Source organism: Suncus etruscus, chromosome X (assembly GCF_024139225.1).
Source record: "Suncus etruscus isolate mSunEtr1 chromosome X, mSunEtr1.pri.cur, whole genome shotgun sequence".
In the NCBI taxonomy this organism is placed as follows: domain Eukaryota; kingdom Metazoa; phylum Chordata; class Mammalia; order Eulipotyphla; family Soricidae; genus Suncus; species Suncus etruscus.
In genome coordinates, this window is record NC_064868.1 from 68,552,842 (window position 1) to 68,579,861 (window position 27,020).

Sequence of the window (27,020 nt, forward strand, 5' to 3'; positions counted from 1 at the left end):
GAAAAGGAAATTTTACACAAGATAAACTGCCTATATTTCAGTAATACCATATGGACATATTTTATAATTATATGTACTTAAGGCCATTATTATAGTAAAGATAATGATATTTCTAGTACTTTGTTTTTTCTACATTTTTGTGAATAGTCTTTCTCATATCTCTCAGAGGTTACTCCTCGCTCTGCACTCAGAAGTCACTACTGACAGGTTCAATGGACCATATAGGATGGTGCGAGAGCCAAGCAAGGCAAACGCTCTACCCATTGTGCTTTCATTGAGGCCCCCAACTCCTTTACTTTGTGATGAAACATTGATATGCTCTTTAGTATTGATTGGTTTTACTTTATAAATTTTTAATAAATATTAATATACAATTTATAATCATTCTGGCTCCTTTAGTGTAATTTCTTTCAAATTTAGTCATGTTATTTAATTGTATTTATCAATAATTAAAATTACTTTTATAACTGAGTAATATACCAGTACATGGATATACTGATCTTCATTTTTATTTTAACTGTCAATGTACATTTGGGTTCTTTTCAGTATTATGGTATTATAAATAAAACTGCTATAAAGGCTCTTTTATGAGTTCATATAAAATATACTTTTCTTTGTTTGGGGGTAAATAAGTATGGAATATATAGGTAGAGTGTAGACTGTAAAATTCTGAGACTATTGATCTTCAAAGAATTTCTTTATGGGGGCCAGAGCAATAGCACAGAGAAGGGGCATTTATCTTGCATTTGGCCAACCTGGGTTGAATCCCTAACAACCATTATGGTCCCCCAAGTCTGCCAGAAGTGACATTTGAGCACAGAACTGGTGTCACATGTTGTGGTTCAAAAAACCAAAAAAAGTTCTTTGTTATGAAATTTGCTTATGCATGGATGGATATGGAAAGTATTATGCTAAGTAAAATTAGTTAAATGGGTAATGATTGGTATATAGATTGATCATACACATTTGTGGGATATAAAAACTAGTATGGTAATAATATACAAAGACAATAGAGATGAGGGCCAGGAGTACTGGTCCATGGTAGGAAACTTGCCAGGGAAGTCTTGTTATGACAGAGAAGTCACCAATATGACAGTAATAGTTGGAAATGATCACTCTGGACAAGAACTTGGTACTTAAAAGAGGTAAAGTGATATTTATGTTACCCTGTCAGTAACAATATTGCAAATCACAGTATCTAAGAGGATGGGGTGAGGGAGAGGAAGGTGTTTGTTATAGAGGTCATAAGGACAGGCAGGTAGGAAAATTGGAAGCAAACTGGCTACATTGGCCATGTGATAGGTGTTAAACATTGTATGACTGAAAATCATGAAAACTTTGTAACTATTTAGATTCAATTTTATTGAAAAGAATTTCTTTACTTATTTATGTTCCAGATTATTTGGTAGGACATGAGAAGTGTGATAATTATTTCTTATTGAAAAGATTCAGCCAATATCAGAAGTTATTTAAATGAACAAAATTTTCATAGCTATAATAAACTAAATTTGTTAACATTTAAACAGTTATGCTTTCATAACATTTATGCTTTTAAAAATTATTTTATTTAGCCACTATGATTTTTAAGTATTTATATAATCAATGTTATATAATTATATATAATACATATATAATTTTATATAATTAAGTATAATTATTTTAGTTTTGGTCACATACTTAAAGTATTTATTCATCTGTGATTGAGATATAGACATATAACATACGTAGACCTCATGATGTTACCAACTTTTTGACCTATTACCTTCTGTCCACCCTTTATAAAACATTATTTGAGCATACGTAGTTTTGTACCTTAAATATATTATATAACTCAGTTGATAGGAAAGAGAAAGAAGTGTGATGATTTTGTAAAATTTAGAGAAAATAACTTTTACTGAAATTAATATTAAACTGAGAATATATAATAAATCATCAGCTATAAGCCCAACTTTTGCCTAGAGTGTATGAACAGTGTCTTCTAATCATCTTTGAATTAACCTTAACAGATTCTTTTGTGAACAAAGCAAAAGTTGAAGAAAGTGAACAAAAAGCAATGGAATTTTCAAAGAAGGTAAATTCTATAAATTAATAACCCTCGTTTTTCAATAATTTAATAACAATGCAATCCTTATTTTCTTATGATGTTTTCAATTTTCTAATATTTCAGCATTCTAGATTCAAGTATACTTTTAGAGTACTTTTCTAATAAAATTAGGTTGTTACCATCATTTCATCACCTTTTTAAAATTTTTTTTTATTTTTTTGTTTTTGGGCCATACCAGTGACACTCAGGGGTTGCTCCTGGCTTGGGGGGCCATATGGGATACCAGGGATCAAATCGAGATCTGTCCTGGATCAGCAGTATGCAAGGCAAATGCCCTACTGCTGCACTCTTGCTCTGGCCCTTTTTCTCATCACCTTTTAACTATGATAGAAGAAAAATACTAGGCATGTGCTACTAAAGTGAGAAATAAAATTCACATTATTTGAAGTATACAGTTAGAAGCTACCAAGCAACTTTACCTTTGTAGTTCTTAGTTCTTTTTTGAAGTAAAAACAGTTTACATTTGAGGTACTATAAATAAGAGAGTAACATGCTCATGGAGAGAGTAGACTTCTCCAGAGGCACATAAAACCCAGTATGAGAGTAGGAAAATGTGAAAGTTTTCATATTTATTGGGAAGATTCAGGAGACATGTGCTTGGGCATCATTTACATGGGTTGCCAACACACATGTGTACAGCACCAACACATGGGCCTAGGGAACATATGGGCTTTATCATTTAGTTCTTTCTTGTAATATTTCTCCTTGGAGAACAATTCAAAGCTATTATATATCTTTGAAAATTCATTCTTACTGATAGTAACATAATGATGCAGTATTTTCTGTTTATGTCTTTCTCTTTGTACTTATTTTCTTTGATTTCCTAATTGAAATTTAAAAAAATTGCTAATATTCCAGGTAGACATGACAGTATTTGAGGCTGACTATGCCTTCTGCGAATGCCAAATTCATTAGAATTTTCTTTTAGATGTAAGAGTTCCATTTCATCTTACGTTAAAGCAGAATTAAGCTATAAATATTTTCTACTGTCTAAAATGTTTTATTATTCCTAGACCCTATGATTCAGGGACAGTAGCTGAAACTGTATCAAAACTAGAAAGGCAAGGTTACAGGGCCTTTTTTTTAAGGTTATAGGGTGATGCTTTTCATGGTGAAAAAATTCAATGGAAGGGTCTTCTTATCTCGAATCTGGGCCTGAGTAGCCAGAAATGGAATTCTTACCAGGTATCTCTTTCAAAGACCCTTTCTGGCTCCAATCAGTGAGCAATATCTTAGGTGGCCTGCCAAAATGTCTCCCTTCCACTGTGCGGATATAAGTGTAAGCCCTTATTTATAGTTGAGGACCTCATGCAAACCATGGAGGGATGTTTCCTCTTGAGATGAGGAATTTCTTTTGTTTGTGTGTTTTTTTTTTGTTTTTGTTTTTGGGCCACACCCGGTGGTGTTCAAGGGTTACTCCTGGCTGTCTGCTCAGAAATAGCTCCTGGCAGGCACGGGGGACCATATGGGACACCGGGATTCGAACCAACCACCGTTGGTCCTGGATCAGCTGCTTGCAAGGCAAACGCCGCTGTTCTATCTCTCCGGGCCCGAATTTCTTCTTTTGAAGGCAAAAAAAAAAAAAATAATAATAATAACCAAAAGAGAGAAGAGACAGGAAAGAATTAGAATCTGCAAAGGTGCCACCAAATCGGGCATTCAGATGAAAATGCAGGTGATATTACTTCCTATTTCACTGGAGAGTTGCCCCACCTAGAACCCTTCAGTTGGTCTTGCCTCTTTGTTCAAGTCTTCATGAAAACTCCAAGGAATAATTTGGAATTGATCGTAGTGGATGAACTCCACGGTAAAGATAGGAAGGAGAGGAATATAGGCAAGGAGTGACATCCGAGGATGATTGAAGAGAGAGTGTCCATAGAGGGAGCAGCTCATGAAAGATTGCTCTATTGAAGCCTAGGACAGCAGAGACAGAATCCGTTAAGAGAGCAGCTGTGGGAAGATGGCTCTAAGGGGGGACCTTTTGCCCAGTTTCCCTCTGAAAACGCAGGAACTCGTCCATTCAAGGTGCCACTTTCGTTGAGCCCCAAGCTTGGGCACCCTGGGCTATGTCCCGGACTCATCCGGGATCTGACATCACCAACATCTACTACAATAACTGTAATGGGTCTTGGGAAAATCTCATATTTAAAGAGATTCAAAAAGATTTGTATCAATCTCTGTAATGCTTTTCAGTAATTTGAGTTGAATTTAATAAAACCATTTTCAGTGTTTTAGGCATCACTAGTATTATATTTGTTCACCCACCCTTTCCTTAATCTTAGATATAAATGTTATATTAAAATTTACAAAAGTCAAATCTGAGAGTATGAATATTTAATAATTGTGAGTCTACTCTATTTTTGTTCTACAAAATCTAAAGACTAGTTAGTAAGATATAGCACTTATAGAAGCAATGTGTAGAATGCTAAAATGTCTTGATGTAAAATTGACAATAAAGAGTAAATAAAATGTTCTATAGCTTACACATAAGCAGTCTTCAATAAAATTATGATTTCTACCTGCTAATATTCTAACAGGTAATTTATTTAGATGATCTCTATGGGATAGTAATTTGTCATTTGAATTTCAGTTTTCCTTCTTGTTCTATTTTCTACATATATTTTGGTTATTTAAAGGGGAATGTCATTATAACATCCTCTTAGTAGATTTTGTGAAACACCAATTTTTCAATGCTAGACAAAGAAGAATATAATAATAAATATATTTAAATATCTTGTAATGTGCATATTTTTTTTTTTTGGTTTTTGGGCCACACCCGGTAACGCTCAGGGGTTACTCCTGGCTATGCGCTCAGAAGTTGCTCCTGGCTTGGGGGACCATATGGGACGCCGGGGGTTCGAACTGTGGTCCGTCCAAGGCTAGCACAGGCAAGGCAGGCACCTTACCTCTTGCGCCACCGCCCGGCCCTGTAATGTGCATATTTTGAGAATTCAAAAATTGAAAAAAAATTTCAATTTTAAATAAATTTAAGGAATTAAACTGCTTGAAGGCTAATGATTAACTCTTGTTCTAATTCTGTAAATAAAATGATTGAGTAAATTAGTAAACTTCTGATTGATTTATTTTCAGTAGTCATACAATAAAACAATTGATCATATATGGAGGAAAACTTCAGTAAATTATTTAAATTTTATGTTTTCTTTTTTCACAAAAGGAAATGATTTTACCTTTGGTTGGGTGAGAATTCAATAAATAAACACCTATTTATTTGATATTTATTGTTTGAAGCCTTTATGAAACTGTAAGTTTACATAACTTTATATTTGCAGTTTGATGAAGAGTTCACAGCTCGACAGGAAGCTCAAGCAGAACTTCAAAAGAAAGAAGAAAAAATTAAAGAGCTTGAAACAGAAATCCACCAACTTCGAACGCAGGTATTGAAACAAAAATATGTCAGATAACCAATGAGTTTGAAGATAGAAAATTTCCTCATAGGACGGAAAGGAGATTGTTACTGAAAATGGGCCTTTTTGAGTATTATGTTTTAGTTAAAATGATTTTACTTATTTGATTTCCTAGACTAGTTAAATGTGTTCATCTTTTGATTATAAACAAGACATTGGCTACTTAAACATACCTTGAAATTTTGAATATTACAAAATATACTATTAAAGGAAAATTGTTCTTTATATAAATTTTATGGTGATTTGTAAAACAAGATAACTGGTAGTATTATTGATTTTCCTTTTTATATATTTTATTTAAACACCTTGATTACATACATGATTGTGTTTGGGTTTTAGTCATGTAAAGAACACCCCCCTTCACCAGTGCAACATTCCCATCACCAATGTCCCAAATCTCCCTCCTCCCCACCCAACTCCCGCCTGTACTTTAGACAGGCTTTCTATTTCCCTTATACATTCTCATTATTAGGATAGTTCAAAATGTAGTTATTTCTCTAACTAAATTCATCCCTGTTTGGGGTGAGCTTCATGAGGTGAGCTGTAACTTCTCTTTTGTGGAATTTTGATTTTCTTTAAAAGAATTTGGCACTGATCATTTTTTTCGATGTTGACTTTTTCTGCTATCTTTGAATCTTAAACACCTTAACTTCAGAATTTTTAAACTTTAATTTTCAACTCATATTCCATATGTAGAATAGCTTCCTTATATACTTAAGGAGAACATATGAGCTAATTGAACCATTATAACTGATTAATTACTCTCAGCACATTCTTATTTTAATTAAAGTCAATAATGAAAGGTACTCTATTAACATAGTGCATGCTGAGTATTTACCATCCAAATTATTTTTTAAATGGGATGCATAAATGGCTGTCCACAGGGCTTATTTCTGACTCTGTACTCATAGATTATTTGTAGTAGGACTTAGGGGATCTTAAGGGATGCAATGGAGAGAACCCAGGTTGGTTTCTTGTTAAGGAAATCTTAACACTGTAATACCTCTTTTTCCAACTCCATTATCAGTCAACTGAAAAATGAGTTGCTAATCTATAGATTAGCAAATATAGTGGACTTTATCCATAGGCTGTTTTTCTTACCTATGCCATTTCATTATTTTAACACTAAATCCTCCATTTTATATTATATATGCTCTTTTTATATCTCTGGTAACTAGTTCATTGTATTCCTGTTTCTTTATCCCCCAGACAAAATATTTCAACAAAAATATTTTTGAGTACTGTAGCTAATATGTATGAAAATTTCTTTTTGGTGGTTTTTTTTAGGGAGGGTGGGTCGCACTTGGTGACACTCAGGGGTTACTCCTGGCTATTTGCTCAGAAATCTCCCCTGTGGGACTGGAATGGTGGCAGAAGTGGTAGGGTGTCTGCCTTGCACTTGCTAACCTAGGAAAGACTGTGGTTCAATTCCCCACATTTCATATGGCCCCCCAAGCCAGGAGTGATTATATATATATATATATATATATATATATATATATATATATATATATTTTTATTTAAGCACCATGAATACAAGCATATTTGTGATTAGTATAGTTTTCAGCTTTTTATCTGGCTTTCCTTTTTTGCATTAAAATCTTCAGGTCACTTTCCTATTTCATCTTTAGAATATTATACGTTTTTAATTGTTTCTCCATTCCTATTTTCATGCCCTCACAAAAATATCATTTGATAGTTATTCTTAAAACTCTGACCTGAGACTAGAGAGATTGTACAGATTGAGTAACATGAGGACACACTGTGCTATCTTCCAGGGCTAAATTATTTTATAGTTTTATTTAAGCACTCTGGTTATAGATGTTCATAGTTGGTTTTTAGTCACTTCACCAGTGCACTTTTCTCCCCACAAAAGTCCCCAGTTTCCCCCTATCAACACAATCACCCTACCTATCTGGAAGGGGAGGTTATTTTGCTTACATCTCTTTCCTTTGTGATACTGTGGTTTACACTACTGTTAATATTACTGTGCATGTAACTTTATTCCCTTTCAGCACACAGAGCAATCAGTTCCAACTATCTTCTTGATTCTAACTACACTCATTGCTCTTTGTGGGAAGCTTCTACTCTTATCTCTGGATACTATTACCATACTATTTTTTATTTTTCTTATAAAGTGAGACATAGTTTGGGAGGCAGATGAGGCAAAAATGAGGAAAGACTATGGGGCTTAAAAGTGCCCTCCAAGAAACACACTCTTTATAGATTTTATCTCGTTTAACCAGAACTCTCTGTGAAGGACTGGAGTTAGCCCAAGGTCAAGTCTATGGTATAGATAGAGTCCTTCTTTGTGCTGTCCATGCCGATTTCTGGTCAGATGGTTTGGGGACAGGATCACAGAGGTCATCCAACAATGTGGAATTTTTTGTTTTGTTTTGTTTTTGGGCCACACCTGGTGACACTCAAGGGTTACTTCTTCCTATGAGTTCAGAAATCGCTCCTGGCTTGGGGGACCATATGGGACAAGGTGGATCGAACTGCAGTCTGTTCTAGGCTAGCACCAGCAAGGCAGACACCTTACCTCTAGCACCACCCCTCTGGCCCCATTGTGGAATATTTTTTCATGTGCTTTGGCAATTTGTATTTCTTCTTTGAGGAAATGTTTATTCATTACCTCTCCCTATTATGAATATTGTTAGATGTTTTTATCTTTTTTAGTTCTATAACTATCTTTTATAGCTTAGATAAGAACTTTATCAGATGTGTTCTATGTGAATAGTTTTTCCCATTCTATGGGTAGCCTTTGGAATGTTACTGTTATCTTTGAAGTGCAAAAGCTTCTCATTTCAATGTACAATTTGTTTATTTATTGCTGAAGCAAAATTGAAATTTACTTGGACAAAGGTGCTTCCTCTTTGAAGATGCCTTTTATCTCAATGCCTTGGAGTGTTTTGCCTGTGTTTTCTTCTCTATACCTTATAATTTTGGTTTGATATCCACGTCTTTAATCAATTTTGGTTTGACCTTTATGTATGATGTTAGAGGGCTCAGTTCATGTTTTTGCTTGTATTTGATCAGTTATACCAATACTACTTGTTGTAGAGGCTTTCATTGCTCCACTTTGTATTTATTTCTTGCCCCTTTATCAAAGATTAATTAATAGAATATATGTGTGTTATTCTCTGAATATTCAAATTTATTCCATTGATCTGAACGTCTGTCTTTATTCCAATGCTATGATATTTTCATGACTATTGCTTTATGGTACAATTAAAAGTTTGGGGTAATGAAGCATCCCATTATCCTTTTCCTAGGCACTGATTTAGCTATTCATGGGCAGTTATTGTTTTAAATGAATTTCGGGAGAGATTTATACACTTTTTGGAAAAATGTCATGTGTATCGTTAGAGAGATTATTTTAAATCTGAAGAATGATTGGGGAATATATACATTTTAATGATGATAATCCTCCCAATCCATGAACAAGGTAGTTGTCTCTATTTTCTTCTGTCCTGTATATTTCTTGAAGCAGAGTTTTGTAATTTTCTTCATATGTATCTTTCATCTTTTTAGTTAAGTTTACTTCAAGATACTTGATTTTCTATGGCATGATTGTGAATGGGATTTTTTATTTTCTGTTTTTTTCACTTTTATTATTTGTATATAAAAGCTATGGATTTTTGCATGCAAATTTTATAGCCTGCCACTTTACAATAAAAGACTATTGTTTCTAGAATCTTTTTTGTTCGCTCTAGGAATTTCTAAGTACAGTATCATGTCATCTGCAAACAACGAATTCTTTTCCTATATATTTGCCATTGATATAATTTACATGCAAGATTGCTCTGGCAAGTAATTCCAGTAATATATTAAGTAGAAGTGGAAAGAAGTGAAAAGAAAAGAAAACTTTATTTTAGAGGAAAGGCTTTGAGTTTTTCCCCACTGAGTATAATACTTGCATGGGATTGTGGTAAAAAGCCTTTTTCATACTGAGAAATATTTTCCCTTCCTTTCTCATCTTGTTGAGAGTGTTAATCATTAGCAGGTGTTGGATCTTGTATTTTTATTATGAACAGGTGTTGAATCCTGTCAAATGTTTTCTCTGAATATATTGATAAAATCATATGATTTTTATTTTTCCTTTTGTTGATATGGCATATTATTTCTTTTATTTTTATTTATTTTTTTAATTATGAGAAGAAAGATGCAATGAAAGAGGACAGGGTAAAGTTACAGTGGAAGGACAATCACCCATAAACAGAATTCTTAGTAGTCCCATTGCTGATATCTTAACTTTGAACTTTTAGCCAAAGAACATTAAGAAAAATAAAACGGAACCCATGTACATTTACTTTGTCCCTCAAGTCCCCAGATTGTAGTACATAATATTTCTTAGCAGCACACAAAGCAATCTAAAGACATAAAACTTATGTAACTCTTTAAACATTAAAGGCAAAGTACTTTTTTACATTTCCATGCACGTACATATTAGTTTAAGTTAACCTCAAAAAGTTTAAGTGGGTTGTTTTTCTTAAAGATTAGAGTCAAAGGAGCACAGTAAAAACGGTGTTAGAGTGGCATTTATTGTTTGCATAGGCCCACCAAAATATGAGGGACATGGAAAGAAAAAGCCTTGGCCTAAATACAAGGAGACCCTACCCCTGAAGTTTCCTGGCAAAAGACCAACTCTAGGCTCCAGGCAAACTAGTTTGTCCAATCCAGGTCATTGTCTGTAGTGCCAATACACTTTTATTTTTCACACAGTCTCTGAAGTTGGTATCATGTTTATGTATTAAAGATCCTGGAATCTGCATATCCTATATTGCAGTCAGGATGGTGCAGAGTGTCCTCTCATATCATCTCACAATTAAAGGGCAATGCAGAGAACCCTGTCCTGTAAGCAGGTCGTTGTTGTTGTCAAGCCTTCTTAGTGTTAAGGGAAGTCTCTTTTGAGCATGTCGATGTCAGAGGAGTGGTAGGGTCTTCTCTGGTAGAGGATTGCTTCCAGGTGTTGTTATAAAAAATCTTGGATGTTTCGTAGATAGCTTCCCTGGTTCAGGGGTGAATGGAGGATGCCCATTCTTCTGAGGCCTGTGCCAGGTCATTATATCAATGTTCAGGGTGTAAGGTCCCATTGCACTACAAGAATTGTGTGTTCCAATTTCTATAAGATAAGAACTTATTTGTATGTATAGTATTTTCCCATTTTAATGTGCCTATGCAAACCAGGAACATTGCCACATGGCGTTATCGGCACATATGGGGGCCATAAGAACAAGTCCAACAATCCCCATGACATGGTTCAATCATAATCATTAAACTGAGGGACTCTTCCACCAAAATTCCTTATTGAATAGCTCACAAAGAGAAGACAAGATAAACAGTGGGTAGAATCGTCACTGTAAAAGAATATTTAGAAAGTGTTATAGCTATTAAAGAAAATACACATAAAATATTCAAAAGACATATGGTTCATTTTATGTCTTTTGAAATAATTGGGGGTTGGTAAATCAAATGCACGACTTTGGTCTGTGATTAGAACTGTGTAGTACTGAAGTTTAAAAGGGTAAATGTGATGGTTGGGGGTGGGAGAGTTAAGGAGTAATAAGGGTGAGCAAAAAGGCAGAATATGTTGGGGAGGAGGTTAGTCTTGGTACCTAACAAACTAAAGAATTGAGGGTAAAGAGGGTTAATTAAGGGGCAGATAACGAATCCAGATTGGAAGATGAGGGAGTGGAAGGGGCTCTGTGTGGAGGAGGGGAAATATATCGGAGGGAATATATACATTGCATACATGAATTGTTTATGGATTAGGCTTGGTAGTCAGAGGACCACTGTATAGGAACTCACGTCTACATATACACTGATTTTAGAGACCTATTTGAATATTATCCTCCAAATCTAGGGAATTCCATTTTTTCTTAAAAAACAGTCAAGAATTAATAATATTTTTGGGTGTAGTTAAAAAGTATATATAAAAATGAATAATAGTAAGAAGAGAACTCCTGAATAAGGTCTAATCTGGTGTGGTGGGATCTCAGTCCCCTGCACTAAGTGGTCAGCCCAGGGGGCCTATGGCTAGCTGTCCTGCCCAGAACCCCCAACATACCAGTCGAAGACACCCAGAAGTCCTGGCATGTGGGGTCTTCTGAACCCAGCCTGCCTCTGTAGTTTGTGGATGCATACGGAGTAATTTCTCTCCCTCCCCACCCCCCAGGGCCCGATTAACCAGGCGTGGCCCTGAAGACCCGCCTGGTGATATGGTATATTATGTTAAACCACCCTTGCATCTCTGGAATGCATCCACCTGGTCATGGTGTATGTCTTTATTGATGAACCATTAGTTCCTATTTGCTAAAATGTTGTTGAGAATCATTGCATCATTAAGTATATGTTCATTAAGTATATTGGCCTATAGTGGCATTTCTGTCTTCTTTTGATTTCTGGTGATGCTAGCATCTTAGAAACTATTTGGAAGTGTTTCTGTATCTTTAACTTCCTCAGCAGGCCTTAAAAGGATTGGTAGTAGGTTTCTTTCAAGGTTTGAAGGAATTTACTAATGAATCCATATGGGCCTGGGCTTTTGTATTTGGGAACTCTTTTACCATTTCAATTTACTCAATTGTGATAGGTGTGTTCAGATATCCCAGATCATCTTGTTTCAAACCTTGGAGGTTACACTAGTCCAATACTATATCCATACTTTATTGCAGGTCTTTTTTATCATAAAATTTTATCATAAAGTTTCTCAATGTAAACTCCAAATAGCCTTTGAAATTTTTACAGTATCTGGAATAAATTTCCCTTTTCATTTCTAATGTGATTTATTAATTTTTTCTCTTTTTTGTGAGTTTTGCTAATGCTTATCAATCTTTATTTTTTCAAAGAACCAACTCTTGCTTTTGTTGATTTTTTTATTGTTTTCTTGGGTTTCCAGTTCATTAATATATGCTCTAAACTTTATTATTTCCTTTTGCCTGCTTATTTTTGGTATGTTTTTTGTTGTTAATTTTCCAATTTTCTTTTCTAATTTTTGGGCCACACCTGAGTGACACTCAGGGAATACTCCTAGCTCTGCCCTCAGAACTCACTCCTAGCAAGCTTGGGTGATTATATGGGATGCTGGGGATCATACCCAGGTTTGTCTCAGTATGGCTGCATACAATGCAAAATGCCCCTACTTGTTTTGCTATTGCTCTGATCCCATTTTCTAATTTTTATGCTGTACAATTTAATATTTTAGGTCCATTTTTATTCTTGATGAAGGCTTACAAAGTTAAACTTTTCTTATTAATACTGATTTTTCTGTGTCCACAAATTCTGGTAATTGATATCTTAATTCTCATTTCCAGAAGTCTCTTAATTTCCTCTTTGATTTTTGTCTCTGTATGTATGTTCGCTAGTGAGTTTTTTCATTTCCGTGTTTTAAAGGTTTTTTCGCTGTGCTTTTAATTTACTTTGATTTTCAGTGCAACATGATATGAGAAGAGAGTTGATACCATTTCTATCTTCTTGATTTTATTCAGTATGTTTTCTGATAGAGCATGTTATCTATGTTGGCCAAAGTCCCATGTGTGTAGAAGAAGAATGAAGAATGTGTATGCAGCTTTCGGGGATAAAGAGCTCTCTCTATGTATATGTATATATCTGTATACATATATATGTATATATAAAGCTACTCTCTACTACTTTTTTTTCTTCAGAGCCAGTATATATTTGTTATGTTTTAGCATGGTTGACCTATTAAGAGATGACAAGGTGGTATTGAAGTTTTCCACTATCATTTTTTGTTATTTATGTCTCTCATATTTTTTATGGTTCTTGGGCCACACCTGGTGTTGCTCAGGGGTCTCCTAGCTATGCACTCAGAAATCGCTCCTGGATTGATAGACTGTATGGGACACCAGGGATCAAACTGTGGTCCATCTTGGGTCAGCCGTGTGCAAGACAAATGCCCTACTGCTGTGTCATTGCTCTGGCCCTGTCTCTATTCAATATTATCTCTCTAGAAACTTCTCAGCAATGGTGTTCTTGATATTTGATTCTTTGTAGGGGTTTTCTTTCTGCACCTCTGAGACGACAATGGTTCTTTGTTTTTTTTTTGTTTGTTTGTTTCTATTGAGTTTATCCCAAAGTTCTATTTTTTGTACACTGTCTTTTAGGATTTTTTCCATATTCTTTATATATATATATATATATATTTTTTTTTTTTTACTTAAACACCTTGATTACATACATGATTGTGTTTGGGTTTCAGTCATGTAAAGAACACCCCCCATCACCTGTGCAACATTCCCATCACCAATGTCCCAAGTCTCCCTCCTCCCCACCCGACCCCCGCCTGTAATCTAAACAGGCTCTCCATTTCCCTCATACATTCTCATTATTAGGACAGTTCAAAATATAGTTATTTCTCTAACTAAACTCATCACTCTTTGTGGTGAGCTTCCTGAAGTGAGCTGGAACTTCCAGCTCTTTTCTCTTTTGTGTCTGAAAATTATTGCAAGAATGTCTTTCATTTTTCTTAAAACCCATAGATGAGTGAGACCATTCTGCATTTTTCTCTCTCTCTCCCTGACTTATTTCACTCAGCATAATCTTTTTTTATTTTTTTGTGCCACACCTGGTGACACTGAGGGTTACTCCTGCTATGTGCTCAAAAATTGCCACTGAATTGGAGAACCATATGGGATGCTCAGAAATTGAACCATGGTCCGTCCTAGGTTAGTGCATGCAAGTCAGATGCCCTACTGCTTGTGCCGTATTCTTAATGTTTATTGTAAGGCTCTTTTACAGCATCTTCTGTTGTCTTGAGTTCATTTTCCATCCTAATTATTCTGTCCTCAGCACCTATTACTCTGCTGGTGAGTCATTCCAGTGAGTTTTTTTTATTTTGCCTGCCAAGTTTTACAGTCCTGTTATTTCAGTGTGAAATTTTCTCATTTCTATTTACATATTTTTCTTAGTCTTATTTTTGTTTCATTAAGTTTGTTCCATGCTTTCTTTGAGTTCATTGTACATCCTCACATTTCTTCTCTAAAGTCCTTATCTGAGCAGCTATATAGGTGGTTAGTACTTAGTATAGTGAATTTCTCAATTGTTTCCCAACTGTCACCTTTGTAGTATATTTTTTAGATGTTGAGGTTGGGTTTATTTTAAAAGAAATACATAATTAGAGAAATGCTCTAGTATCTTTGAGCTGGTCTCTGACTTGCTGTGTCCCATCATGCTTGGATTTGGCTGCACAGTCTGTGGGCATGGGCCACACTAGTGGTTCATGTGGTAACAAGGATCTCTGCCAGGTTTAATTGTTTATTATATTTTAATTTTTTAATGTGAGTGAATTTCTATCTTATGTAGTACTTTGGGAGTTGGTCTAGTTTTTCTTATTTATATCTAAAAATTTATACTTCCTTAAATCATGAAATTACTGTCTGATGTTAAGTATATAACCCTTTAGTTTGCAGATATATATATACATACCACAATTTACATATATGATGAGCATATTTAGATAATGTACAATGAATATTATTTTTTGTTTAATATATTAAAGTAATATGGTTTATAGCATTTTCCAAATTATTGATTTATTCTTAAAATACTATTTTACTACCCCCACAGCAGAATGTCAGTAACCCTCTACCATTAATCCAGGTTTCATTTTGACACCTCTCATCATCTCAGTTCACATTTTGTTGTTAATTTTACAGGGTTTTTTTCCACTGGGATTTATTTAAACTGTTTATTAGATTTGTTGGACTCCATAAATATGCTTGGGATCTTAAGAGTAAAATTTTAATGATAATATCTACCTCTTATTTTTCATTTTTAGTATTCTTATAAATAATTTATTTCTTATAATGGTTTTCCAAAAATATTTTTGCTTATTTTGTAAATGTTTTATGTCTAATTAGCACAGTTTTGTAGTACAAGTGACAGAGTTAGGCTATTAAAATGAGACTTTATCTCCAAATAAAAACAGTAGCACAAGAGCCATTCAACCAACCCTGATTTGATTCCTTAGTAATGCACAGTACCTTGAGCATCATTTGTTCTACCTTTGTAGACAGCTTAGCATTGACAAAGTGGCTCTGCTAATTTCCATTACTGTAGGGCTTGAGCAGTATTACATCTTTAGAACCTCACAGTAAACCAATAGTCTGATATACTTGCTTTTGTCAGAAGGTCTCCAGGGTTCTGAATACTACATTGAGCTCATTTAGCTCCACTCACTCCCCACTTGATGCTCTACGTAATATTAGAAAAATATATTATTAGTTCAAACTATTTTTCTATTAAAATTTATGCCATATCTTGATTACAAAGCATATGTATTCACTGCTCAGTTTCATTTCTGTTTCTATTTCCTCTTTCATTTTTTTTGTGTCTATAGTGACTGGACTTCTACTTAAGGTTGTGTGGCAGTGCTGATCACATACTTTGTCATGATGCATACGTTTCTAAACAGCAAATCACACAAAAGCACGTGAGATAAAACATATAGTGTCACCATCTTCAAAGGAGGTGCTTTAGCACAGAAGTAGAGGCCTCTAGAAGGATATTCTTTTTTATAATAATTTTTATTTTGAGCAAAGTGGATTACATATCTTTCACAGTAATATTTTAAGTACATAGTGACATTGAATCGGGGGTATTCCCACCACCAATGTTGTCCTCCCTCCACTTTTGTTCCCAGCATGCATTCCATATCTCCCACCTTTACCCCTTGAGCTGCTAGTATAATAAGTGCTGCCCTCTGTGTCTAGCTTGTTGTAGATTGGGTATCAATTCTGTTGTCGTTGGCTTTGGATTTGGTGTTTAAGTCTGACCATTTTTTGCTTCTACTTAATGTTTATATGACTGTTTGTTCTTGGTACCCTCCATTATTTCCCCCTCAATTTGTGAGGCAGAGGAAGATGGTTCAAGTTATGTGGTTCTGTTTGAAGAAAAGAAAAAATAAAATGGAGGAAAATCAAACAATCAAAAAATGATCAGAGACCTTCTAGAGGCTATAAATACCAATTTAAGAGAAGAAAGGGAAAAAGGAAGAAAAATATAACAACAATACAAAAAATATCTCGAAAGGGATATTCTTAAGGATAATAGTAAATCTCTTCAATTATATATTAATTTGTTCAGAATGTAAAGCACTATAAATTATATAGATTTAAAGATATAATACGGATTAATAAACATAATACAGAGTATAATGTCTACTTTTGTTTTTCTCTATTATTATATGATTTGAAGTTATTTTCTGATAACAGAAGTCCTAGTTAATATTTTCATAATATCTAATATTAATTATTTTCTTTAATAACAAATAAGACCTATATGAGATAATGAAAATAGGATTCTTTTAGGTATGAGAAGCACCCCATTCACATCTTAGTCACATTTATTCTATTAATAAAACACCATGATTACATACATGATAAAAAGAACATGCCCCTTCACCAGTGCAACCTTCCCACCATGAAAGCCCCCATCTCCCTCCTTCCCCAACCTCTCCCTGCCTAGATTCAAGACAGCCATTATTTTTCTCACACATTAACATTGTTAAGATATTGTGGACATCTCTCTAAGTACACTTACAACTCACATCAAGCCAGTTCTTCCAGCCCTCATCTCTGTTTTCTCTGGGTATTATTACAGAAATGTCTATATTTTAAAACCCATAGATGAATGAGACTATTTCACTCAGCATAATATATTCCATGTACATCCATGTATAGGAAAAAAATCATGATTTCATCTCTCCTGATGGCTGCATAACATTCCAGTGTGTATGTGTACCACAGTTTCATTAGCTATTCATCAGTTGAAGTGCATCTTGGTTGTTTTCATAGTCTGGCTATTGCAAATAGCGCTGCGATGAATATAGGTGTGAAGAAGGCATTTTTATATTGCATTTTTTGTGTTCCTAGCATATATCCCTAGGATATATGTGTGCCAGTCTCTGTGATGTGAGATGGTACCTCTTCGCTGTTTAAATTTGCATCTCTATGATGATTAGTGAGTGGAGGTTTTTTTCATGTGTCTTTTGGCCATTTGTATTTCTTCTTTTTGAATTGTCTGTTCATTTCTCCCCATTTTTTGATGGGGTTACATTTTTTGTCAAGTTCTGTCATTACCCTCTATTTTTCGATATTAGCCCCTTATCTGATGGGCATTGGGTGAATAGTTTCTCCCATTCTATGGGTGGCTTTTGTATCCTAGGCACTATTTCCTTTGAAATGCAGAAGCTTCTGAACTTAATATAATCCCATCTGTGTATGTCTGCTTTTACTTGTTTTGAGAGTGCTATTTCCTCCTTGAGATCCCTTTAGTCTCAATGTCCTGGTTTTTTTCCCTACATGTTGGTTTATATACCTTATGACTTCAGACCTGATATCAAGGTCTTTAATCCATTTGGATTTGACCTTTGTGCATGGTGCTAGATAGAGGTCTGAGTTTTCTTCTTTGCAATTGGCTGACCAGTTGTGCCAACACCACTTGTTGAAGAGGCTCTCCTTGCTCCATTGTGCATTTCTTGCCCCTTTATCAAAAATTAATTGATTGTATATCTAGGGCCCATTCTCTGAATACCCAAGTCTATTTCACTGATCTGAGAGTTTGTTTCATTTCCAGTACCATGCAGTTTTAATGACTATATCCTTGTAATATAATATAAAGTTAGGGCAAGTGATGCCTCCCATATTCCTTTTCCCAAGGGTTTCTCTAGCTGTTTGTGGGTGTTTATCATTCTAAATGAATTTCAGGAGTATTTGATCCACTTATTTGAAGAATATCATGGTTATATTTAGAGGGATTGCATTAAATTTGTACAATGCTTTGGGGAGTATTGCCATTTTAATGATGTTAAACCTACCAATCTTTGAGAAGGGAATGTGTGTATCCTCTTTTATGTCTTTCGTTTTTTTTCTTTTTTCTTTGTGGCCACATGTGGTGATGCTCACCATTTACTCCTGGCTATGTGCTCAGAAATAACTCCTGGCTTGAGAGACCATATGGGATGCCGAGGGATTGAATGTGGTCCATCCTAGATTACTGCATGCAAAGCAAATGCAATATGGCTTGTGTCACTACTCTAGACCCTCTTTTATTTCTTGAAGTAGGGTCTTGTAGATTTCTTTCTATATGTCCTTCAAACTTTCAATAAAGTTGACTTCAAGATACGTGAGTTTGTAAGATATTAATGTGATTGGTAGTTTTATTAATGTCCATTTCTTCTCTATCATTATTGGTGTACAAGAAGGACATTGTTTCATCACATTTTCAACTGAGTTTTGTTAATTCATCTATATATTTTGTAGTTACATTTTCTTAATAAGCAATGAGATAAAGTGCAATACTTACCAAAGATTTGTATAATATAAATGAAGAGAAATAACAGGTATAAATAGTTTATATACATATATTACTAAGTAAATTGCTGATATTTGTAATAATTATTGGCATTATAAGACAATTATGTTACTAGCACTATGTATACACTATACTTTTAAAGGTAAGTGACCATCTAATGCAGTAGTCCTCAAACCATGGCCCGAGGGCCACATATTGTATTTGTATCTGTTTTGTTTCTTCATTGCAAAATAAGATATAGGCAGTGTGCATAAGAATTCATTCATAAGTTTTGTTTTTACTATAGTCAGACCCTCCAATGGTCTGAGGGACAGTGAACTGGCCCCCTGTTTAAAAAGTTTGAGGACCCCTGATCTAATGAATCAGAGCTATGAAATAAGTTTTAGGTGTAAAATGTGGTGTTACATCTTTATATCTTCTCATTTTTAAATTAACTTATTTAAGAGATTTAGATATTATGCAATACTTCATCTTTACATTTATATCTATATAAGGTAATTTTTCATTATTTGGAGAAGTATTTCACAAAATCTATAGAATCACAATTTTCCTAACAAATACTTAAATAATGATAGTTGTTGATCATCATTTATTGTGCATATTAATACCAGCATTCCCTCCTTATATGTTGTTCAAATTTTAAATTGCTAAATTTAATAATATATATGTTATGTCAAACAAACCACAACTGTCTACTCATCTATATTGACTGCTCTATTTTGTTATAAGCATTTAAACATAACTTTATTCATATTTCAGGGATCTTCAAATTCATCAGGAATTCCAGGCCCTCCACCACCACCTTCACTATCCAGTAGTGGACCACCTCCACCACCACCTCCACCACCACCTCCACTTCCTGGAGGACCCCCGCCTCCTCCTCCACCTCCCTTACCTGGAATGTGTGGTATACCACCACCACCACCACCACCACCACCTTTGTTAGGGGGACCTCCTCCACCACCACCTGTACTTGGAGGAATTCCTCCTCCCCCAGGAGTAACACTTGCCTTACCTTATGGAATGAAGCAGAAGAAAGTATATAAACCTGAGGTTTCCATGAAGAGAATCAATTGGTCAAAGGTATTATTATGATTGGATTTTTTATTTTTAGGCTAGTTGATAATTAACATAATAATTACATTTATATGAACAAGCATTATAACTTTTTAGATTATATCTATTAAGTCTTTTATTATATTTTCATTTTTTGGGTGCGACATCTTTGACTATTTTCAGACCTTATTCCTGATTATTTGGTCAGATGTCACTCGATTTAATATAGGGGGACCAAATTTGCTGTTTGTGATCAAACCTGAGTCAGCCAATTGAATTCAAGCAAGTGCCAAATCTTTGATATAATTTTTGTGAGATCCTATTTATCTTTAAACTCATTACTTAAATAATTAGAAACTTGATAGATAATTTAAAATTAATGTAGAAACCATAGGAAAATCGATGTGAAACTGATTTACACAATATTTATTTTATTTTGAATATTATCTTTATTTAGGCACCATAATTAAAAACATGCTTGTACTTTGGTTTTAGTCATAAAATGAACATCTTCACCAGTACAACAATCGCACCACTAATTCTTCATCTCCACTGCAACATACACCACGACCAATGCCCCTTGTCTTACTCCTCTCCCAATCCCTACTTGTTTTAAAGACATGCATTCTATTTCTCTAACTTTTAACATTGTCATGATAGCTGTTAGTGTAGTTATTTCTCTAACTGAACTCACCAGTCTTTGTAGTGAGCTTCATATCATGAGCTGGTCCTTCTAGCCCTCATATCTGTTGTCTCTGGTCATTATTTTAATAATCTCTTTTATTTTTCTTAAAACCCATACATGAGTGAGACTATTCCATGTCTATTTCTCTCCCTCTGTCTTATTTCACTCAGCATAATAGTTTCCTTGTCCATCCATGTATAGGAAAATTTCATGACTTCATCTTTAGAGAATATTTTAAATATCTAGATAAAAGGAAAACAATGATTTCCTTAAATTCTTTGGTAAACTTTTTTCTCTTCTCTCTCAATTTCTCTCTGTCTCTTGGTAAAATGTATTTGGAAATCTTTTATTTTAATTTGTATTTGTATTACAACTGGTGGGGCTCAGGGGTTACAGCTGGTTCTGTGCTCAGAAATCACTTCTGGCAGGTTTGTGAAACCATATGGGATGCCTGTGGGAAAAAACTTCAAGTTGGCTGCATGCAAGGCAAATACCTTACCCATTGTGTGATCATTCCAGCCCCTCTTTGGAAATATTAAATAAAAACATTATTTCTACTGAGACTAACTCAGTAATTTGTTTCTTGAAGATATTTTAAACCCCTGTTTTACACCCAAAATAGTTTTTCACAACCTCTGATATGGCACAAACCAAAAAAAAAAAAAAAAAAAGAAAATTTAGGATTTAGTTAAGAATAGTTCTAAAACCCACGTGGATATCCCGGGAGGTCACTCTCCCCGGGCACTGTCCAGGTGGCGCAGGGGAGCATAGGGCTCTGCCCCAGGATGTACAGTCCCTTTCCACGCTGTTGGAGATCAAGCTGGCCCTCAAGACTGCGCCTGCATATTCCTACAACTTCTCAGTGTCCTCTGGACCATGACTGAGGAAACAAACCATGCAGGAAACAACAGAAAAAAAAAGAATAGTTCTAAAACATTTAATATTACAATTGCCAGTGAATAAGTTTTACTAAAATGTTAGTTAAATTACATAACTAACTTGACTTCCTAATTTCCTGCGTGAGGCTACAGAGGAAGAAATCACAAACTTAAGCCCATCAAGGCTCACCAGCAAGGTAGGCTGTCCCCACCAACAAAGCGTGGTTTCAGAAGTGCACAGCTCCACTGTTCTGTGGCTGCGCACACCTTATAGCCAATGGACTCCACCATTATATGTAGAAAAAACCACACTACCAGTGAAATAATGGTGAAACAATGCAGACCAACAGCATGCATAGAGAATAAAGATGGCAGCTCTGAAGACCTGAGAAGAAGAAATCACATAGTTAGCTTCTCTGATAAGGAGTTTAGGAAGAAATATGAAGAATCCTCATAGAAATTAAAGAAAAACATAAATAGATCTGAAGAGACCACAACCACAGAAATCATAAACTCCAAACTGAAATAACAGGTGTGCAAAACTCAGTAGATCAACTTAAAACTTTAGTGGAAAGCCTCTGCAATAGAGTAACACCTTAGGAAAGAATCAGTGAGCTGGAAAAGTAAATGCAAAACAACTCCATACAGCAGAGAAGATTGGAAAAGAGCTTTAAAGCAAATGATTAGACATTGGAAAAATACTCAAAGAATGTGAACCCATGAAAATAGAAGTCTTTGATAATTCAATGGAAACAACATAAGAATCATTGGAGTCCCAAAGACACAGAAAGAAAATCCCCAGGAAGGATTAAGAGTCAAGGACATCATTGCAGAGAAATTCCCAGAACTAAATACAGATACTCCTCGCTTAACTACCTACCTGTTTAGCGACTGCTCGCACTTGCAACCATGTCTTCACTGTTATGATTGCTCACACTTATGACTATCTCACCGATGGTATATGCTAGAATGTGGTAGCGGCCCTGCGACTCAATGTCATTCATGGCTGATGTACACTATTCTGAGGTCTGGTACTGCTGTTTTCCTGATCAGTATTCACATTTCAGCAGTAAATTATTTTTTGCGGTGCAAAGAAAAAACGTTATAAACAGCTATACTGTACAGTATATTTACCTAAAAACACAACTTTAATCCTTCAGCCAATGGACCATAGGGCCATAGCCACATTTAAAGCATACTATTTACATACAAATTTTTCCAAAGCTGTAGCAGCAACAGAAATGATGGTATAATTCTTAGTGATTTTTGGAGTTCATACAACATTTTAGACTGCATAAACAACATTGAGTCCTCTTAGAAGGAAGTGACAGAAAAGTGTATGCAAGGTATATGGAAAAATTGGCTAAAACGTTTTGTGAACAATGTTGCAGTTTTTGAGAAAGATGAACATGTTGATTCCATAAATAAAACAAGTATGGAACTTGCTAAAGTGCTTAATTTAGAAGTTGAGGTGGAAAATATTGAGGAATTAGTGCAAAACAGGGAGGGAGAGCTTACTACCAAAGATTTAATAGAATTGGAAGCACAGCAGAACCTGGCAGAGGAAGATGAATATCCTTTTCCCATCTTGTACACTGTACAGTACTGTGGTTTTTGGTGCTTTACTGTACCTACTTTATTAACTTTAAGTTCTGTAATATATTGCAGTACTGTGTGTAAATTACACAACCTATGCAAATTAAAACAAGTGGAAGTTTTCAATTTTATCTTTCTTGTTATTTTATTTATTCAGAATACTGTATTGTCAAGTACTATGTATATACTGTACTACTGTACTACTGTACTACTGTATACAGTAATACAGTTCCTCACTTAAAGACCAATTCGCTTAACGACCAAGTCGTTGAAACGGAACTTGGTCATTAAGCAAGGAGTATCTGTATTGCATGCAACCTAATCCTACTTGCTAGAAGAGTACCAGCTAAAAGACACCCGAAGAAAAGCACCCCAAGACACATCCTAGTCAAAATGATGAATCCCACAGATAGGGATAGAATACTGAGAGCTACAAGATCAAAACAGGAAATTACATTCAAAGAAGCATCCTAAAGATTTACAACAGACCTGTCGCAAGAAATCCTCAAGGCTAGAAAACCGTGGTAGTATATAGTGACAAAAATCAACAAAATGAATGCTTTGCCTAGAATATTGCACAAAGCCAGACTCACTTTCAGGTTTTAAGGAAGTACACAGCTTCACAGATAAACAACAGCTCAGAAACTTTACAGACACAAAACAAGCCATAAATAAAACTGAAAGGTCTACTGTAAGACAAGATAGACCAAGAGATACACAAAACTCTAAAACCCAATACAATTGTCTCTCTAAATGTCAATGGACTAAATCACCAATTAAGAGACACAGAGTGGAAAAATGGATCAAAAAGTTGAATCAAACATTATGCTGTCTACAAGAAACAAATGAATAGTCAGAACAAACATAAACTCAAAATCAAAACAATTAAACACCTAATGGGACAGAGATGAAATCAAAGAGGAAATCCAAACACTTTTGGAAACAAATGACAATGAAGACACAAATTACCAGAATTTATGGGAAAAAGCAAAAACAATACTAAGAGGAAATTTATAATCTTGCAAGCAAACATCAGAAAGGAACAAGGGGCCTATATAAAAGCTTAATACCACAGCTAATAAAAGTAGAAAATTACCACCAAAAGGAACCAAAACTTGGCAGGCAGAGGAAATAACAAAACTTAGAGCAGGAATCAATGAAGTGGAAATGCAAAATAAAAACAATCTGAAAAATCAACAGAAGCAAAAGTTGGTTCTTTGAAAAACATAAACAAGTTTGATTCAGAACTAGCAAAACTCACAAAGAAATAGACTGCAGGGGTCTCAAACTCAATTTAGCTGTGGGCCGCAGGAGGCAAAGTCAGGGTGATCCTTGAGTGCAAAGTCAGTAGTAAGCCTTGAACATTGGGGGTGTGACCCAAACAACTAAAACAAAACAAAACAAAAATATTCCTCTAGGACAGGGCCACAAAATGTTGTACGGAGGGCCACAAACGGCCCGCAGGCCGCAAATTTGAGACCCCTGAAATAGAGAGAGAAACTTAATAAATAAACCATATTAAAAATGAAAAAGTGGTTGGTCACTACAGACCAGTGACTAATTTGAGAAACTCTATGCCATAAAACATAAAAACCTGAAAGAAAAGGATAAATTTTTGGACTCTTATAATCATCTATGGTTAAACTAGGATGATCTAGAATATCTAATCAGACCCATCACTATTGAGGGATTAAAGTGCTAATCAACAGCTGTTCCAAAAAATAAAAGCCCAGGCCCAGATAGATTAATGAACTAATAAATTCTTTCAAACCTTTCAAGAAGAACGACTGACAATGATTTTCAGGCTCTTTCATGAAATTGAAGAATCAGGAACACTCCCAAATAGTTTTTCTGAAGCTAACATCACCTTGATAACAAAACCAGATAGAGATGCTGGAAAAAAAAAAAACTATAGACCAATATCCCTGATGAACACAGAAGCAAAGATCCTCAACAAAATTCTAGCAAATAGGATCCAATGCCTCATTAATAAGGTCATATATTATAACAAAGTAGTTTTCATTCCAAGAATGCAAGGATTGTTTAACATATTTAAATCAACCAACATAATACACCATATCAACAAAAATTAAAACCACAGAATCATATCAATAGATGCAGAGATAGCATTGGATAAGGTCCAACACCCATTCTATTTTTGTTTTGTTTTTTCTTTCTTTACACCATATTTTAAAAATATATTAAAATTTTATTTAAGTGCCATGATTACAAGCATGATTGTAGTTAGGTTTCAGTCTAAAACAGAATACACCCCTTTACCAGCGCAACATTCCCACCACTAGTGCCCCCCTCCTCACCCATCCTTGCCAGAATTATAGACAGGCATTCTACTTCTCTCATTCTTTAACATTGTCATGCTAGTTGTTAGTGTATTAATTTCCCTAATAGCATTCACCACTTTTGTGGTGAGCTTCAAGTTGTGAGGCAGTTCTTCCTGCCCTTCCACCCCTTAACTGTATTATCTCTGGGCCTTATTACAATAATATCTTTAAATTTTCTTAAAATCCATAGATGAGTGAGACTATTTTGTATCTATCCCTCTCCCTCTGAATTATATTGCTCAGCATAATAGATTCTTTGTACATCTACATATAGGAAAATTTCATGACTTCATCTCTTCTGATGGCTGCATAATATTCCATTGGCTTAAAGCCATAGTTATATAGAACAAAATGTATGTAAAACACTCCATGACATTGAGATTAAATGCATCTTCAATGAGGAAAAAGCATTCACCAAACCAGTGGAAGCAGAGATAAACAAATGGGACTATATTAAGCTGAGAAGCTTCTGCACCTCAAAGAAAATAGTTTCTAGGATTCAAAAGCCATACTCAGAAAGGGAGAAACTATTCACCCAATACCCATCAGACAAGGGGCTAGAATCGAAAATATACAAGGTACTGATAGAACTTAATAAGAAAAAAAATGGAAATTGAGCTCCCATATGACTCATCTATACCACTACTAGGATATACCATAGAATCACAAAATACAATTCAAAAATGCCTTCTCATAACTATAGTCATTGAAGCCTATTTACAATAGGCAGACTATGGAAACAACCAAGATGTCCTTCAACAACAAAAGAATGGCTAAAGAAACTGTGATACAATGGAATATTATGCAACCATCAAGAGAGATGAGGTCATGAAATTTTCCTATACATGGATCTACATGAAATCTATTATCTTGATTGAAGTAAGTCAGAGGTAGAGAGCCACAGAATAATCTCACTCATCTAAGGTTTTTTTTTAATTATTTGTAATAATGCCCAGAGACAACAGAGATGAGGACTGGAAAGACTGGCTCTGGATGATTAGGTCACCACAAAGTGTTGTGAGTGTAGTAGAGATGACTACAATAACTATCATGACATGTTAATGAGTGAGAGAAGTAGAATGCCTGTCTCAATTACAGGTAGGGGGTGGGGAAGTAGGGAGACAAGGGGCATTGGTGATGGTGAATGTTGCACTGGTGAAAGTGGGTGCTCTTTTCATGACTGAAACCCAACTATAATCATGTATCTAATCATGGTGCTTACATAAAGAGAAATAATAAATAAAAATAATTATATAACTCCCTAACAGTAGGAATTACTACTATTAACAAAAATATAATTAACCTGACTACAGTAAGGTAAATGTAAGATTCATGAACATATTTGATATAACATAATATCAATATAATAAATTGGTTTAACCAGATTTAAGACTCAGTTGTGTTGTTAAGCATATTTTATGCTTCATTTATAGTAAAATATATGTATGTTCACATGTAGTTATTTTTATTATATACACTATTCCAATATATAATGCCCAGAAGTTAATGACCCAATTGTATGTGTGCATGATTATGTTTTAATTTTTTAATCTTATATTTTAATTGTTATACATATTCCATATGTATGCATTATGATGTCAA

At 34.8% G+C, this 27,020-nt stretch overlaps 1 protein-coding gene and 1 non-coding gene across 2 annotated transcripts in view; both read left to right on the forward strand.

Annotated features, from left to right (window-relative positions):
- DIAPH2 (diaphanous related formin 2) overlaps positions 1–27,020 on the forward strand; it is a 370,213-nt gene that overhangs the window by 191,672 nt on the left and 151,521 nt on the right. The window contains exons 14-16 of the mRNA XM_049766649.1: positions 2,007–2,071; positions 5,395–5,499; positions 19,621–19,944. Coding sequence (XP_049622606.1) covers positions 2,007–2,071; positions 5,395–5,499; positions 19,621–19,944 — 494 coding nt within the window. The remainder of the gene's footprint in view (positions 1–2,006; positions 2,072–5,394; positions 5,500–19,620; positions 19,945–27,020) is intronic.
- On the forward strand, positions 21,309–21,512 carry LOC125999619 (small nucleolar RNA SNORA73 family). The gene has a single exon (XR_007492132.1). It is a non-coding gene; the product is annotated as a small nucleolar RNA SNORA73 family (small nucleolar RNA).